Source organism: Moschus berezovskii, chromosome 2 (assembly GCF_049115385.1).
Source record: "Moschus berezovskii isolate FMDL1 chromosome 2, NW_MosBer_1.0, whole genome shotgun sequence".
Taxonomy (NCBI): Eukaryota; Metazoa; Chordata; class Mammalia; order Artiodactyla; family Moschidae; genus Moschus; species Moschus berezovskii.
Window position 1 is genome coordinate 138,827,229 of NC_142461.1, and position 15,031 is coordinate 138,842,259.

Consider the following 15,031-nt stretch of genomic DNA (forward strand, 5'->3'; position numbering starts at 1 on the left):
GACTCCCAGGCCCGCCCACGTCCTGCTTGGCAATCACAAATCTGTTCTCTTGTCTGAGAGTCTGCTGTTTTGCAGATAGGTTCACTTGTGCCATATTTTAGATTGCACGTATAAGTGGTATCATATGGTGTTTGTCTTTCTCTGTTTGACTCAATTCACTAGTATGATAATCTCTAGTTGCATCATGTTGATGCAAATGGCATTGTTTTGTTTTTTTTTCATGGCTGAGTAGTATTGTATGTTTTAGCTGCTGTGAACATAGGAGTACATGTACGTTTTTTTGCCATGCAGCGAGGCATGTGGGATCTTCCCTGATCAGGGATCATACCGGTGCCACCTGCATTGAAAATGTGGACTCTCAACCACCGGACTTCCAGGGAAGTACCCTGCATGTATCTTTTTGAATTACAATTTTGTCCAAGTATATGCCCAGGAGTGGGATTGCTAGATCATATGGAAATTCTATTTTTAGTTTTTTTAAGGAATCGCCATACTGTTTTCCATAGTCACTGCACCAACTTACATTCCCACCAACAGTGCAGGAGGGTTCCATTTTTATTATTTGTGTTTTAGTTCTCCATTACATAAATTTTCAAGCACACAAATGAAGAGACCAGTCCTGGCCCCTCAGATGCCACACTAGGCTTCATCACCTGCCTCTTTTCAGTTACTCCTCCAGGTTAGCTTGAAGCAATTGCAAGATAACATAGCACTCCCTCTGAATATATTTCCCACATGTCTCTAATAAATAAAGAACCCTTTAAAAAATACCCATAATTCCATCACACCTGAAAAACCAAGTATGTGTCCTTAATAGTAAATAGCTGGCCACTGTTCACATGTGCCCTGTTTGCTCATCTTCAGCAGTGGTGTATTCCCCCAGCGGTTTCTGCCTCAGTCTCCAAATAAGCTGTATAGGCTGCAGTTGGCTGATGTGACCACCCCCTTCTCGTGCCTGTGTCCGCCCTCACTTTCTGTGCCATCGTTTGCCATGACTTCTTTCCCCTGTGTGCCCTGTACGCTGCCCGACTAGAGGCCCCGTCAGACACAGTGCCCGTTCTCCAGGCCCACTTGGCCCCTGGGCAGCCATGCTGTCTGCTGAGGGGTCCAGCTGATTGTCCAGGATATGGACAGCTGCATCCACTGCCTTGAGGCATGACTAGGGCTCAGCCTGGTGGCCTCAGCTCCTTGCTCCTTCCAGAGCTCCTTCCTTTGCTCTGTGTATCAGTTATTAAAATAATTCATTCCCTAGCACCATCTAAAGTAATAGCTAGTTTTTTAGAACTACTTTTGCCACTGTATATTTGGAGTCGGCTCCTAGAATGGGTTTGATAAGTGGTTTCCTGGACACTGGTGACCTCTTAATGCTCTATTATCTCTAGGTGGTCACGGGCTCAGGTCGCCAGGAGGCTCAGAAGACGGATGCTGAATACCGGAAGCTCTTTGACTTGGCTCTTCAAGGTCTTCAGCTGCTGTCCCAGTGGAGTGCTCATGTGATGGAAGTGGTGGGCCCTCTCACTTTTATTTGGAAATGCACCCGCTAGTTAATTAGAACTGCTTTTCTTCCTAAACTTGTCAATAAACTGACTAAACTATATTTTTTCTGCTTTCACTTTGGCCATTGGATCAGAAACAAATTGGCTTTTTATCATTGGCACTAGAAATAAGAGTATATATTAATTTAAATGTTTCTAAGATGCCTCAATCTACATTTTATTTACATATATTAGAATTAAAGGTCCTTATCTTTTAAAACACATTGGTAGAATTACATTTGTATTGTTATGATTTTTAATTCTCATTTTTTTAAAAAACAACACTCTGTATTTCTAGCCATCAGTTTCTTTTGTTTAGGATTATGATGCAAATGGTAAAATGGTTTATGATGCACAAAAAGGTTTGGGTACTCGTAAGTCAGAAGATTTTTCTGTTTCATTGTTTATTTTGCTCAGACAAGGATTTTTATATTTGGATGGGTACTTGATTGTTTGGAAGGCCAATTCTTTTAGAAATGGTGATAAAGTGCTTATAGTCTTAGATATTCCACATAAAATATCCAGACCATTTTACCTGATGTATTTCTTAAGTTTTTGATGTACTACTAGAATCTGAAGTCACATTTCCAGAATGTTTTGCAGTTTTATGGAGGTGGATGTGTGTGCATGCATATGTAGTCCGCGTGTGCACATGTGTGCATGCCAGCACTCATGCCTGTGTGTGACTCTCATGCTCAGTGCACAGTAGAAGGCTGACCTCTGACCTTTGGTCGCTTTTGGCAGTAGTCCTGTCAGTCAGACCAGTTAAACGTTTTGCATTCAGTGTGGCTGTCGTCCCTTTTTTGATCACACCAGTATTCATGGAAACTTGTGCACCCAACGGACAAGTACTCCAACAAGGACTGCCCTGACAATGCTGAGGAGTATGAGCGTGCCACCCGCTACAACTACACCAGTGAGGAGAAGTTTGCCCTGGTGGAGGTAGGCTTGTCTGCTTTCTCCTCCTCCTTTGATTCTGACCTCAAACTGTCTTTGCTTCACAAAGAAAGGCAAAAACATGAATGAACTACTTGTTTTATGCAGTTGCATCGGTGTAGGGCGGCTCTTTGAATCTGTCACAGATGTCAGAATAGAGATTAAAATAGGTTGTGGGTTCCTGGTCTCTGCATAGACACTCCCCTGAGCCAGATCAGGGCATGTTCTGGGGAGAGCTTGGGAGCCTCCGCAGCTTTTTGTTGGCACACACAAGAGGAGCGAGTTGAGACTGGGTGTTGGAGGGAGAGGAACCCCACTCACAGCTGTGTGGTCCCCAGCTCTGCACGATGTTTAGGACTCTTGTGATGAACAGGTCTTAATTTCTGTGCCATCTAGTTTCTGGATGTATGTTTTGTAGCTGTATGTTTCCTACCTTGTTTGAGAAATCTTTGCATACCCCCAAGGTCATGAAGATAGTCTTCTACATTGTCTTCTGGATGTCTTTTTCTGCCTTTCACATTTAAATCCAAAATACCCTCTTCAGCCCTCCCGGCTGCTCTGCCTGCCACCTCTGTTGTGCGTCAGGTGACCATACCTGGGCAGGTGTGTTTCTGCTCATGTTTCAATCCATCGGTCAATCTGTCTGTCCTTTCCTAGTTCCTCTGTCTTAATTACAGTAGTTCAGTGTGTCTTGTATACCTTTGTTTCTTCAAAAATTCTTAGCTATTCTCACCCTTTGCATTTTCATATACATTTTAAAACTATCTATTTATGTCCCAGTGAATCCTGTTAAAATTTATTATAAGGGTATGAATAAACCTATAGACCATTTTCTGAAGAACTGACAAAATTATCGTAAGTCTTTCGTGAATCTGATATGTCCGTCCATTCGTTAAGATTCTCTAATACCTTTTTGTCTGTAAAACTGTTGCACAATCTCTTGTTGGCTTTATTGTATTTTTTTCTAAATGTTTATCACTGGTATTTAAAATAATTTTTTTTTTTTTAGTTTTCCTTGTATCTACCAACTTGTCTAAACTCACTTATTAATTGTAATAAATTATCCATAGATTCTTCTGTATTTTTTGTTTGTATAATCATATCATCTGGAAATAATGACAGTCTTATTTCTCCACCTTCTATTTTTTTTTTTTTTTAATCACAGTGGGTAGGATCCCTACTCATAAAATAGAAGGAGAATAGGCATTTTTGTCTTGTTTCCCATCCCAAAGGGAAAGCTTTCAACATTTCGCCATACAATGTATTTGTTACAGGTTCCTTGTAACTACCCTTCCTGTGATCAGGGAAATTGCCTTCTATTCCATATTTGCTATTATTTTATCATGGATAGATACCAGTTTTATAAAACATTTTTCATCCATTGAGATTGTTTTATGATTGTTTTATTCTGTCAGTGTGCTAGATTTACATTGATAGGGTTTTTTGGATCAGGTTTAATATTAAACTAGCCTTGCATTCCTGGTATAAACCTGATCATGATATTTTATCCTTTTTATATATTGCAAGATACAGGTTGCTAAGATTTTTATATGGATTTTTGCATTGAAGTTCATGAGTAAGAGTGGCTTTTAACAATACTTTCTTCTTTTAGTGTTTGGTTTTAGAACACTTTTAGATTTGCAGAAAAATTGCAAAGATAGTACAGTGGATTCCCTATTTCATTTATTACTAACATTTTATTTTAGTATTGTTATGTTTTTAATAAGCCAATATAAATACATTATTATTAGCTAAAGCCCATGCTTTATTCATACATCCTCACTTTTTCTATAACATTCTTCCTCTGATCCGGGATCTCACATCACATGTAGTCATCATGTCCCGTTTGATTCTTCTGGGTCGTGACACTGTCACAAGCAAACTTTGCTTGTTTGTGATGACCGTGACAGTTTTGAGGAGTGCTGGTCTTTAGAATATCCCTCAACTGGAATTTATCTGATGTTTTTTCATTAGACTGGGGCTGTAGCTTTTGCACAGGAGGAGCCAGGGCTGAAATGCCATTTTAATGACATCACATCAAAGGCTCATGCTGTCCGCGCTACTGATTCATCAGTGCTGCTGTTGACCTTGGTCTCTCTTGCCTGAGAGCGTGTCCGGGTGTCTCTGTTGTGAGGTTACCTGCACCAGCTACCAGCTCCCCCTTTCACAGGGTGCTTTTAGGGAGGAGGTTGTGCTTAGCCCACACCTTGATGACCTTCCATTCTAATGTTTGGATTCTGGCTTCATGAAATGGTTGATGGCACTCCCGTCTGTTCTGTTGTCTGTAGTGGTGTGTGTGAGATGTTATCTTTTCCTTAAATGGTTTCCAGCATTTACTTGTGAATGAAGCTTTTCCTGTAGGGGATGGCTTTTGAAACTTTCAGTTTCTTTGCTATATATAGAAGTATTCAGATTTTCTATTACTTGTATCAGATTTGGTAAGTTGTATTTTCAAAGATTTTTCTAAGAATCTTTCCATAGTTTCTTATTTTTGACAGTTTTTTATGATAAGTTTTCATCTTTTTTGGTAACAGCTTTTTCCCACATACCTACAGTTCACCCATTTAAAGTGTAAAATTCAGTGCTTTGAGGGCATATACTCACAGAATTGTATAATCACAAACAAATTTGGAACATTGTTGTTGTCTCAAAAAGGGACTTGTACCCATTAGGAGTCACCCCGCATTTTCCCCTTCCTTCATCCCACGGCAGCTAACAATCTGTGGTCTGACTCTGTAGATTTGCTTATTCTGGGCGTTTCATGCACTATGAGATTGTGATTGGTTTCTTTCACTTAATAATATTTTCAAGGTTCCCACATATATCAATATTTCATTCTTTTCCGTGCCAAACAATGTTCCATTGTGTGTGTATATCAATTGTGTCTCTCCGTATTAGCTGGCAGACACCTGGGTTGCTCTGCCTTTTCACTTAGGAATAATGCTGCTATGAACTTGTGTGTGTGGGTTTCTGTGTGGACTTGTTTTCCTTCCTTCTGAAAATACATCTGGGAGTAGAGTTGCTGGGTATCTCTGCCTTTAACATTTTGAGAAACTACCAGATACTTTGCAGAATGGCAACACTTCTTCACATCCCTGCCAACCGTTCATGAGAGTCCACTTTCCCCAACTCCGTGCCAGTGCTGAGGTCTCTCTGGACTCTGGCCATCCTACTGGATGTGGAGTAGTGTCTCATTGTGGTTTCAATGTGAATTTTTATAACAACTAACGCTGTTGAGCATGTTTTCATGTGCTTATTGACAGTTTGTGGGCTCCCCAGGTGGTGCAGTGGTAGAAGAATCCGCCTGCCAATGCAGGGCACCTGGGATCAATCCCTGGGTCAGGAAAATCCCCTCAAGCAGGAAATGACAACCCACGCCAATATTCTTGCCTGGAGAATCCCATGGACAGAGGAGCCTGGCTGGCTACAGTCCATGGGGGTCACAGAGTCAGACACAGTTGAGTGACAGAGTTGACAGTTTGTATATTTTTGGAGAATTGTCAGATCCTTTGCCCATTTTTTATTTGAATTATTTGTATTTTTATTATTGAGTTCTTTATATATTCTAGGTACCAGTTCTTACCAGACATATGATTTGCAGCATTTTCTCCCATTTACTTTTTACTTTCTTAATGGGCTCTTTTGAAGCCTGAAAGTCTTTCATTTTAATAAAGTTCAGTTTTTCAATTTTTTCTTTGGTTGCTTGTGCTTTTGGTGTCATATCTTAAGAAATCACCACCTAACCCAAGTCACAAAGATTTGTCTTGTTTATTTTTTTTGTTTGTTTTGTCTTACATATTTTTAAATGTATATGGTCCAGTTTGAGTTAATTTTTTAATGCTGTGAGATAGGGAGTTATATCAGAGGTCCCCAAGACCACCCTTAGCCTAGATTTGCTAGACCAAGCTACATAGAACTAAGTGCTGTTCTGTTCAAGGTTATGATTTATTATAGAGAAATGACATAGATTAAAATCAGCAAAGGGAAAAGACACTGGGTTAAGTCCAGGAGAAGCCAGGTGCAAATTCCAGATGTCCCCCTCCTTATTGGAGCTGCAGGGAATGTGTTTATTTCTGCTGGCAGTGGTGGCCAGATGCAGAGTGTTGCCAACCAGGGATGCTCACCTGAGCCTTGGTGTCCAGGGTTTTTATTGCGGGTCAATAATGTTGGTGTGTGGCGCAGTTGCTATAGCACTCAGCCACTCAGACTGTAGACCTAGAAGAGAAACAGCTGCTTCTTATAAATCACACTGTTAGCATAAAGTATCTGGTGAAATTGCTATTGAAGTGGCCCAAAGCCTCAGACACATATTCTTCGGGCTGAGTATTCCAGCGGCTTAGAGTTGTTTCCTAGGAGCCAGCCGCAGGCCAGACTTTCCTGGGAATGTGCAGGGTTTGTTCATCCCAGGCTGCTGATATGACCCTTTCCTACACAAGAGTCCGGCTTGATTCTTTTGCGTGAGGATGTCTAGTTGTGCCTCAGTGTTATCTGTTGGGGTCGCAAAGAGTCGGACGTGACTGAGCGCACGCATATTTGTTGAAAAGACAGTATTTCCCTATCGAATTGTTTCACACCCTTGTTGAAAGCAAATTGATTATAAATGTGAGGACTTATCTGGACTCTTAATTCTATTCCATCAATCTGTATGTTTATCCTGTTCCAATACAGTCTCATGATCTCTTAGTATCTGTGGATTGTGTGGTAATGTCCCCTCTTTATTTGTAATGCTTGTCTGTTGTTTTTTTTCCTTGATCAGTCTTCCTGAGCATTTGTTTGTTTATAAAACAGTTTTATCTTAGTTGATCACTTTCTAGTATATGCTTGTTTTCTGTTCCATTAATTTTTGCTTTTAGATATTCATTTCCTTCTATTTTGGGGGAGTTATTTTTATCTTTTTATAAACTAGTGATGAGTATTGTTGTTATTATATTTAGGCCAAAGCACCAGATTTACCTTTCAGCACACCTTTCCTACATTCCATTGTTTGAATATGTCATTACTGTTATTCAGTCACTAAGTCGTGTCTGACTCTTTGCAGCCCCATGAATTGTAGCACGCCAGGCTTCTCTGTCCATCACCAACTCCCTGAGTTTCCTCAAACTCATATCCATTGAGTCAGTGATGCCATCTGACCATCTCATCCTCTGTCATCCCTTCTCCTCTTGCTGTCAGCTTTTTCTAGCATGAGGGTCTTTTCCAGTGCATCAGCTCTTCACATCAGGTGGCCAAAATATTGGAGCTTCAGCATCAGTCCTTTCAGTGAATATTCAGGGTTGATTTCCTTTAGGATTAGTTTCTTTTAGATTGCTGTGAGCTTGAATTCAGTTCAACTTCAATTGGAGAATTTGCTTTTTTAAATAGAAAATTTCCCTTTGTTTCCTTATTAGAAAAGCAGCCCGGGTACATTATATAAATCATGAAACAGAGAAACAGTGCATGTGAAATGAGGACAGAATCCTGTCTCTGGTGCCATCACCAAAATGAACTTTAAGCAGTTCACTGCATTTTCTTCTGACTTTCTATGCATATTAATTCACTGTGCCATTGTTAACAGATGGGATTTGGGTTACAAACTTGTAATTTCTTTTTTCTTTTCCAGTTAACAAATTTGCTCCCCTGAATGTTTTTCTTCTTTTTTGTTTGAAGTCTTTCACAGAGAGGTGTACCCTAGTAGATTGAGAAGTATTTTGAGTCAGTTACCAAATGCTCCTGTTAGCTCCAGGCCAAGCAGATCTGTCCCTGCCCTCAGGCACTTGTAATCTGGTGGGGTCAGACCCAGAAACAGGGACAGGTGCAGGCGTACAGTAGAAAACAGGAGGCCGGGGGCGAGGGCCTGTGCTCAGGGGAGGCGTGGGTTAGGCTCACCTGCCAGCCTCCCCACACTGAAGGTCCTGTGTCCTCCTGCAGGTGATCGCCATGATCAAAGGCCTGCAGGTGCTGATGGGCAGGATGGAGAGTGTGTTCAACCATGCCATCCGCCACACTGTCTACGCTGCACTACAGGACTTCTCCCAGGTCACCCTCAGGGAGCCACTCAGGCAGGCCATAAAGAAGAAGAAGAATGTCATCCAGAGGTCAGCCCTGCTGCACACACCTCCCTGCACAATCATCCACAACGGAAGGATCAGCTTAGGTTTGAGTAACTGTAGAGTTACATTTTTATAAATATGCTCAATACACTTATATTCAACCTCCAGACACCTGTTTGGTGCATTTCCTCTAAATGTAATGTTATGGGTCCAGTTATTAAACTGAACAACCCACAATAAGTCAGATACAAAGGTCTAAGCAGTCTGGAGACCCAGGAACAAGGGTTTGGTTATGTCAGACCTGGGTGTGTCTCAGAATCTGTGCGACAATTCTGCTTACCAGGACTGTAGGGACACACAACTCAGCATCTTGTCTCCCATTTCAAAGTTTATTACCTTCAGTATTTTTGTTTCTATTCCTATGGCCTGTCCTACAAATTAGTCATAAACCTCATACGTATTGCAGAGATCCTACAGCAGTCTTAAGCTAGGTTTCCTTTAATGTTTAGCATTTTAGATAAAGTCGTCTTTCAGAGACATTTGTATAAAATGAAGCTCAGAGAGGCTCACATGGATAGTGATTTCATTTCGTTGCTTTATAGTTGATATAATTGTCACCTGGTATTGTATGACTTTAGCACTAAGAAGATCTTATTACGCATCTGGCTTCCTCGTTTTTATTCTCTCACCTGGAGGGCTTAGTGAAAATTTTCATGTTTTCACTGAGCTTCAGTATTGCTGCAAGCAGCCTCGCTACTACTGTGTGAGAAATGTGCAGTGTAGTCTAGCTCAAAGTGATCAGAGTGGGCTTGTGGGTGTGTCTGCCCTGAACGTGGCGCCTGTGGGGGACTCTACCTGGTGGAGCCCTGTTGGGAGTGGTGGAATCCAGATGTCCAAATGAGGTGGGGACAGAGTCCCCAGGATTGTGTTGGTGACCGTATTCAAATGAGAAAATGGGATAAGCCTCGAGAAGGTTGTTTGAGCTCTGAGTGGATGTTTGGGGCCTATCTTCTTGCTGTCCTTAGCATGACTCAGTATTTAAGAAATCAAATACCACTTCTGGGCTAATTGATGCAAAATGCAAACACATTAGATTTTCTGAGGGTGGTAACATCCCCAAGAAAATGGTCTATTTTGAAGGTTTAACGCTGAACTATCTCATTATCATGTCCTCCCACCACCCCCAAGGGAATTCATGTGTCAGAGTTGGCTGGGGGTTAAGTTAGGAGATACTGTGATTGTAAAAGTGCTGAGGATGTCAACACTTTGTCCCACTCTAACAACTTGACTGGTGGTTTAGTGTCCTGCAGGCCATCAGGAAGACTGTGTGTGACTGGGAGACGGGGCATGAGCCCTTCAACGACCCAGCCCTGCGGGGTGAGAAGGACCCAAAGAGTGGCTTCGACATTAAAGTGCCGCGGCGTGCTGTAGGACCCTCCAGCACCCAGGTTCTCGTTCCTTGCTCGACTGAGTGGGGTGACTGAGCTGCGGGAGTGGTGGGAGGCTGGGAGTGAAATGACCTCCTTTATTCCCTGTCCAAGTGAATCTAGGGTATAGACACCCCTTGATTCCCAGGTTTGGTCATTTGCATGCAGAATTTAATTTGACTGCATGTGGGTGAAAGTCTGTGTGTCCATATTCACACTGTGTTTCCTGGTGGGTGTTTAAATGTGTGGTTATAATTTTTATGTGGGGTCTAAACAATGATTATTCCTAAAGATAAAATTTTTGGAAATTGGAAAACATAGCTTTGCCATCTCCCTGGTCTTCAGCTACCACTGCTGGTCTTTCTCCTGGCACACTCAGCTCCCTCCTGCCCCTTCAAGCAGCTTTCCTCTGATCCTCACATCTGATTTAATTGCCCTCTGCTTTTTCCCCTCCTGTTTCAGAACTTTGTTCTCATCAGCTCTGTGTCATGGGCTTTTAGAATCTCTTCTGTCAGCCTTTCAGAGAATTGCCAGCAGAGCGTGTTGCTGGCTCTGTATGAAGTCTTGGGGTGCTTGGGCGGAGGGTGAGGGTGCCATCCCGGGCCTGTCCCTCCCGTCCGCCAGCTTGCACGTCCCTGCTCATCCGCGTGCGTGCCTGTCCCGTGCCCCTGTGACTAACGCTCTCCTGTCTGTCCGTGTTTAGCTGTACCTGGTGCGCACCATGGTGGAGTCCTTGAGCTCTGCCGAGCTGCTCAGGCAGCTCAAGTCTGTGGGCGCGGAAAGACTCTTGCATGTGGTTAACGCGTTTCTGAGGCAGTCCTACGTCTATCCGCCCCTTTTAACCTTTGGTGGTAAGACATCATTTGTTTTTCTTGTTGACTTTTATGACATGAGGCTCTGCTCTGAGTTCTTTGTCCCAAGTAGCAGCGACTTGGCCGTGTGAATTGGTGCTGCCCCTGCACGGAGCCAGCGCAGTGTCAGCGGGCAGCCCTTCTCGTGGTTTATCTGTGTTTGTTGTAACTAATGTGCCATGTATATTTTCTCCCCTGCAAATGTTTCCTTGGATAATGCAGCTTTACATGGTGAGAACCATGCTAGAGTCCCTCATTGCAGACAAAAGTGGTTCCAAGAAAACCTTGAGAAGTAGCCTTGAGGGGCCCACCATATTGGACATAGAAAAATTTCATCGAGAGTCATTCTTCTACACCCACTTGATAAATTTCAGTGGTAAGACCTACTGCTGACCAGTGTCTGCTCCAGCATATTCTAACACCACTAACACTGTCTAGAAAGCTCCTGCCTGGCTGGCTGCCCCTGCTGTGGTCCTTTGGTCCTCCCAGGCAGTGACACATGTTGTAACCCTCGTGGCATTTCCTCGCCTGTTGCTTTAAATGCATGGCTGGCCAGGGACTTCCTCCATGTGGCATGGCCCTTAGAAGGGTGAGGCCCATCGGGCTGGGGCTGGCCCAGTGACCTGGATACAAAGTCTTTGAAACCTCCACCAGGTCAGCAACTCAGGCCGGTGTAACTGTCACCTGGCTTCAGATCCAGGTGGTGGTAAATACCAGAAAGCACTGCCAGGCTAAGTGTAGAAAGCAGCAGGTGAGCCGACGTGCGCTCCGCGCATCCCGTCCTGGAGTGACCGTGGTGCGTGCGGGTGCCCTCGGTCTTCGTGCAGCTGTGCTCTAGCCGTTATTCAGGGTGCGAAGCCTCTATCTTGGCTGCAGGTGCTATAGGTTTATAGTCATAGTTAGGCTTTTGTTTTTTTCTTCATAAAAGGATGGAAACATTTTTTCCCAGTCTGTTTTGCATTAGACAGACATGCACTAAGTGTGAATACAATACAATACTGTATCCCAAGTGAAACAGATCCTGTCAGGAGCTGCACGGTGTTAACCGTGTCCTGTTGATGGGTGTTGCTGGGCTTGTGGTGCTGGACGCTGACTCTCCTGTTGGGGAATGAGAATCAGCACATCCAGGTGGCTTTGTCTGTGGCCACGCTGTGTGCAAGGCACATACTCATGTCCACTCGCCAAGGCCCAGGACCGAGAGCTTGGCACGTGCCCCCTTGCCTCACCCTGTGCAGTCTTTTCTGCTTACAGAAGATTAATGAGGTGTCTTTTGAATCCCTTAAGAGACGCTCCAGCAGTGCTGTGACCTTTCGCAGTTGTGGTTCCGAGAGTTCTTTCTGGAGTTGACAATGGGCAGAAGGATTCAATTCCCCATTGAGATGTCCATGCCCTGGATCCTGACAGACCACATCTTGGAAACCAAAGAAGCATCGATGATGGAGTAAGTGTTCTGGAGGCCTGTCCCAGCCTCATGTCCGTGATGTTTGAAGTCCTTGGTGTTTGGGAGATGGAGGTGGGGCCGATTGTTTTCAGTACTTCATTTGAAGTCATAATTCTTGGGGTGAGACTTCAGAGATCAATACAAGGAACAGGTGTTTTGGCTTTGGATTGAAATCTGGTGCCCAGGCCATTAAACTGATTAATAAGTTCTCTGTGTCCAGGTGCCAGCAAGGTCCTGGGAACTTGGCAAGGGGAGAGGTAGCCTGATCTCTAGTGTGGCATGGCCTCAGACCCAGATGGATTTGGGAGAGAAAGTGTTTAGTGTGAGGCGCAGGGTCAGGGCTGGGGCTCAGAGACTATGAAGGGGTCAGAAAGTACGAACTCCATGGAGGGAAAGTAATCGCAAACAGGGTCTCGTGTGGGAGCAGGTGGGGTCCCCGCCCGGCCGTGCTCCCCGTGCTCCTGGCCTGTGCACACCAGGAGAGCAGTCTTCCCTCCCTCTGCAGCGGCAGTGGCGTCCGTGGCGTTAGAGGTCTCGATGAGCCTGTGTGCTCTCTGAGGGCTGTGTTGGGCCTGCTGCTCACGTGCCTCAAGCCCTCAATGAGACCGTACCTCTGCAGACTGCTAGCTGCCACCTTTCGTCCAGGGTCAGAGGGGCTCTGCCCACACCAGATTTACTCTTGGTCAGTTATGGGGCCCGGGACTTGGTATGTTTTTCTTTTTAGGTCAGGCAGTTTATTCTTAAAAATAAGCAAGTGACTCATTCTTGTGGTTATTAAAAAATTGCAAATTGGCATGAAAATCTTTGAAACATGGTAAGTGAGAAGATGAAGTTGCAGGAGGCCATCATGGACCTGCCAGGTGCCCTGGGTGTGGCTGAACCACACGTGTCCTACCAAAAGCCCAGCCTGCCTGCTGGGGCTGTTTTGTCAGGGCACTCACAGGACCCAAATTTTGCATTTGAAGTAAGAAATTATTTTTCCTCATGAGAAAGGAGAACAGGGAGTGTTACGTTGCTGGTGGAGGGGAGGGTGTGAAAGCCAAGAAAGCCCGTGTGGGCAGCTGGGCTGACTGTCTGCCCTTCTGCAGGTACGTGCTCTATTCACTGGACCTATACAATGATAGCGCCCACTACGCCCTCACCAGGTTCAACAAGCAGTTTCTCTATGATGAAATTGAGGCAGAGGTAAGGGCCCAGGCACTTTTAACAGACTTTCTTTAATTTCCTATTTCCCCTGAATATTAGAGGAAGCAAACTTTCTTTTTAATACAAAGAGGTTTAAACAATGGAATGAACTTTGAAATAAACATTTTGGGATGAACCCTTCTATCAGTACTTTTTTCTATGCATCCACATAGGACAATTGGGGTCTTCAAACCAGCTTCAAAGCACCCATCAATTGTTGGGTGACATTTTTTTCACGTGATCCTGTGTCTCACATGACCCCATGTTGTACGCATCACATATCTTGCCTGTTTTCTTACATGAGCACAGTCTAGAACAGGGGCATTGTATGAAATAGATGGACTGAACCAATCTCTATTTTATTTCTCTAGTTTTAGCTTTTTATTTTTTACTCATTATAAATAATGCTTACTGAACTTCCTTGCACGTTAAGTTTTTAGTTTTGTTGGGTTATTCTTGAGGAAAAATTCCTCCACGTGGAATTATTAAGTCTGTGTACATGCAGCTAAGGAGATAAATCTTATTTTCTAGCTCAAGATGTAAGAGAATTTAAGCTTAGCAGATTACATTATACAGATGGGTTTCATTCCCCATTGTTGTTCAGTTGTGTCTGACCCTTTGCGACCCCATGGACTGCAGCACGCTAGGCTTCCCTGTCCTTCACTATCTCCTGCAGTTTGCTCAAACTCATGTCCATTGAGTCAGCGATGCCATCCAACCATCTCATCCTTTGTCGCCCCTTTCTCCTGCCCTCAATCTTTCCCAGCATCAGGGTTTTTTCCAATGAGTTGGCTCTACGCATCAGGTAGCCAACGTATCAGAACTTCAGCTTCATCATCAGTCCTCCCAATGAATATTCAGGGTTGATTTCCTTTAGGATTGATTGGTCTGATCTCTTTGCAGTCCAGTGGACTCTCAAGAGTCTTTCCTGGCACCACAGTTTGAAAGCGTCAATCGTTTGGCACTCAGCCTTCTTTATGGCCCAACTGGCACATCCATACGTGACTACAGAAAAGCCATCCCTTTGACTGTACGGACCTTTGTCAGCAAAGTGATGACTCTGCCTTTTAATACACTATGATCGTCATAGTTTGTCTTTCAAGAAGCAAACGTCTTTTAATTTCATGGCTACAGTCACTGTCCGCAGTGATTTTGAACTGCAAGAAAATAAAGTCTGTCACTGTTTCCATTTTTTCCCCATCTATTTGCCATGAAGTGATTGGACTCGGTGCCAAGATCTTAGTTTTTTGAATGTTGAGTTTTAAGCCAGCTTTTTCGCTCTCCATTTTCATCTTCATCAAGAGGCTCTTTAGTTCCTCTTTGCTTTCTGCCATCAGGGTGGTGTCATCTGCATATCTGAGATTATTGATTTTCCTGGCAATCTTGATTCCAGCTTATGCTTCATCCAGCAGGCATTTTGTACCATGTATTCTGCATATAAGTTAAATAACCAGGGTGACAATATACAGCCTTGAGATACTTCTTTCCCAGTTTTGAACCAGTCCATTGTTCCATGTCTAGTTCTAACTGTTGCTTCTTGACCTGCATACAGATTTCTCTGGAGGCAGGTAAGTTGGTCTGGTATTCCCATCTCGTTAAGAACTTTCCATAGTTGGTGGTGATCCAT

The 15,031-nt window shown here is 43.6% G+C and overlaps 1 protein-coding gene across 2 annotated transcripts in view; it reads left to right on the plus strand.

Annotated features, from left to right (window-relative positions):
• The window catches only part of CYFIP1 (cytoplasmic FMR1 interacting protein 1), a 73,408-nt gene that overhangs the window by 23,063 nt on the left and 35,314 nt on the right, over window positions 1-15,031 (plus strand). Inside the window, exons 12-18 of one of the 2 annotated variants that reach the window (XM_088831130.1) lie at window positions 1,383-1,505; window positions 2,352-2,477; window positions 8,379-8,545; window positions 9,801-9,948; window positions 10,631-10,778; window positions 12,063-12,219; window positions 13,308-13,404. In XM_088831130.1, coding sequence (XP_088687256.1) covers window positions 1,383-1,505; window positions 2,352-2,477; window positions 8,379-8,545; window positions 9,801-9,948; window positions 10,631-10,778; window positions 12,063-12,219; window positions 13,308-13,404 — 966 coding nt within the window. Of the gene's footprint in view, window positions 1-1,382; window positions 1,506-2,351; window positions 2,478-8,378; window positions 8,546-9,800; window positions 9,949-10,630; window positions 10,779-11,000; window positions 11,155-12,062; window positions 12,220-13,307; window positions 13,405-15,031 lie in introns of both variants that reach the window. The other variant, XM_088831124.1, reaches the window with a different exon arrangement.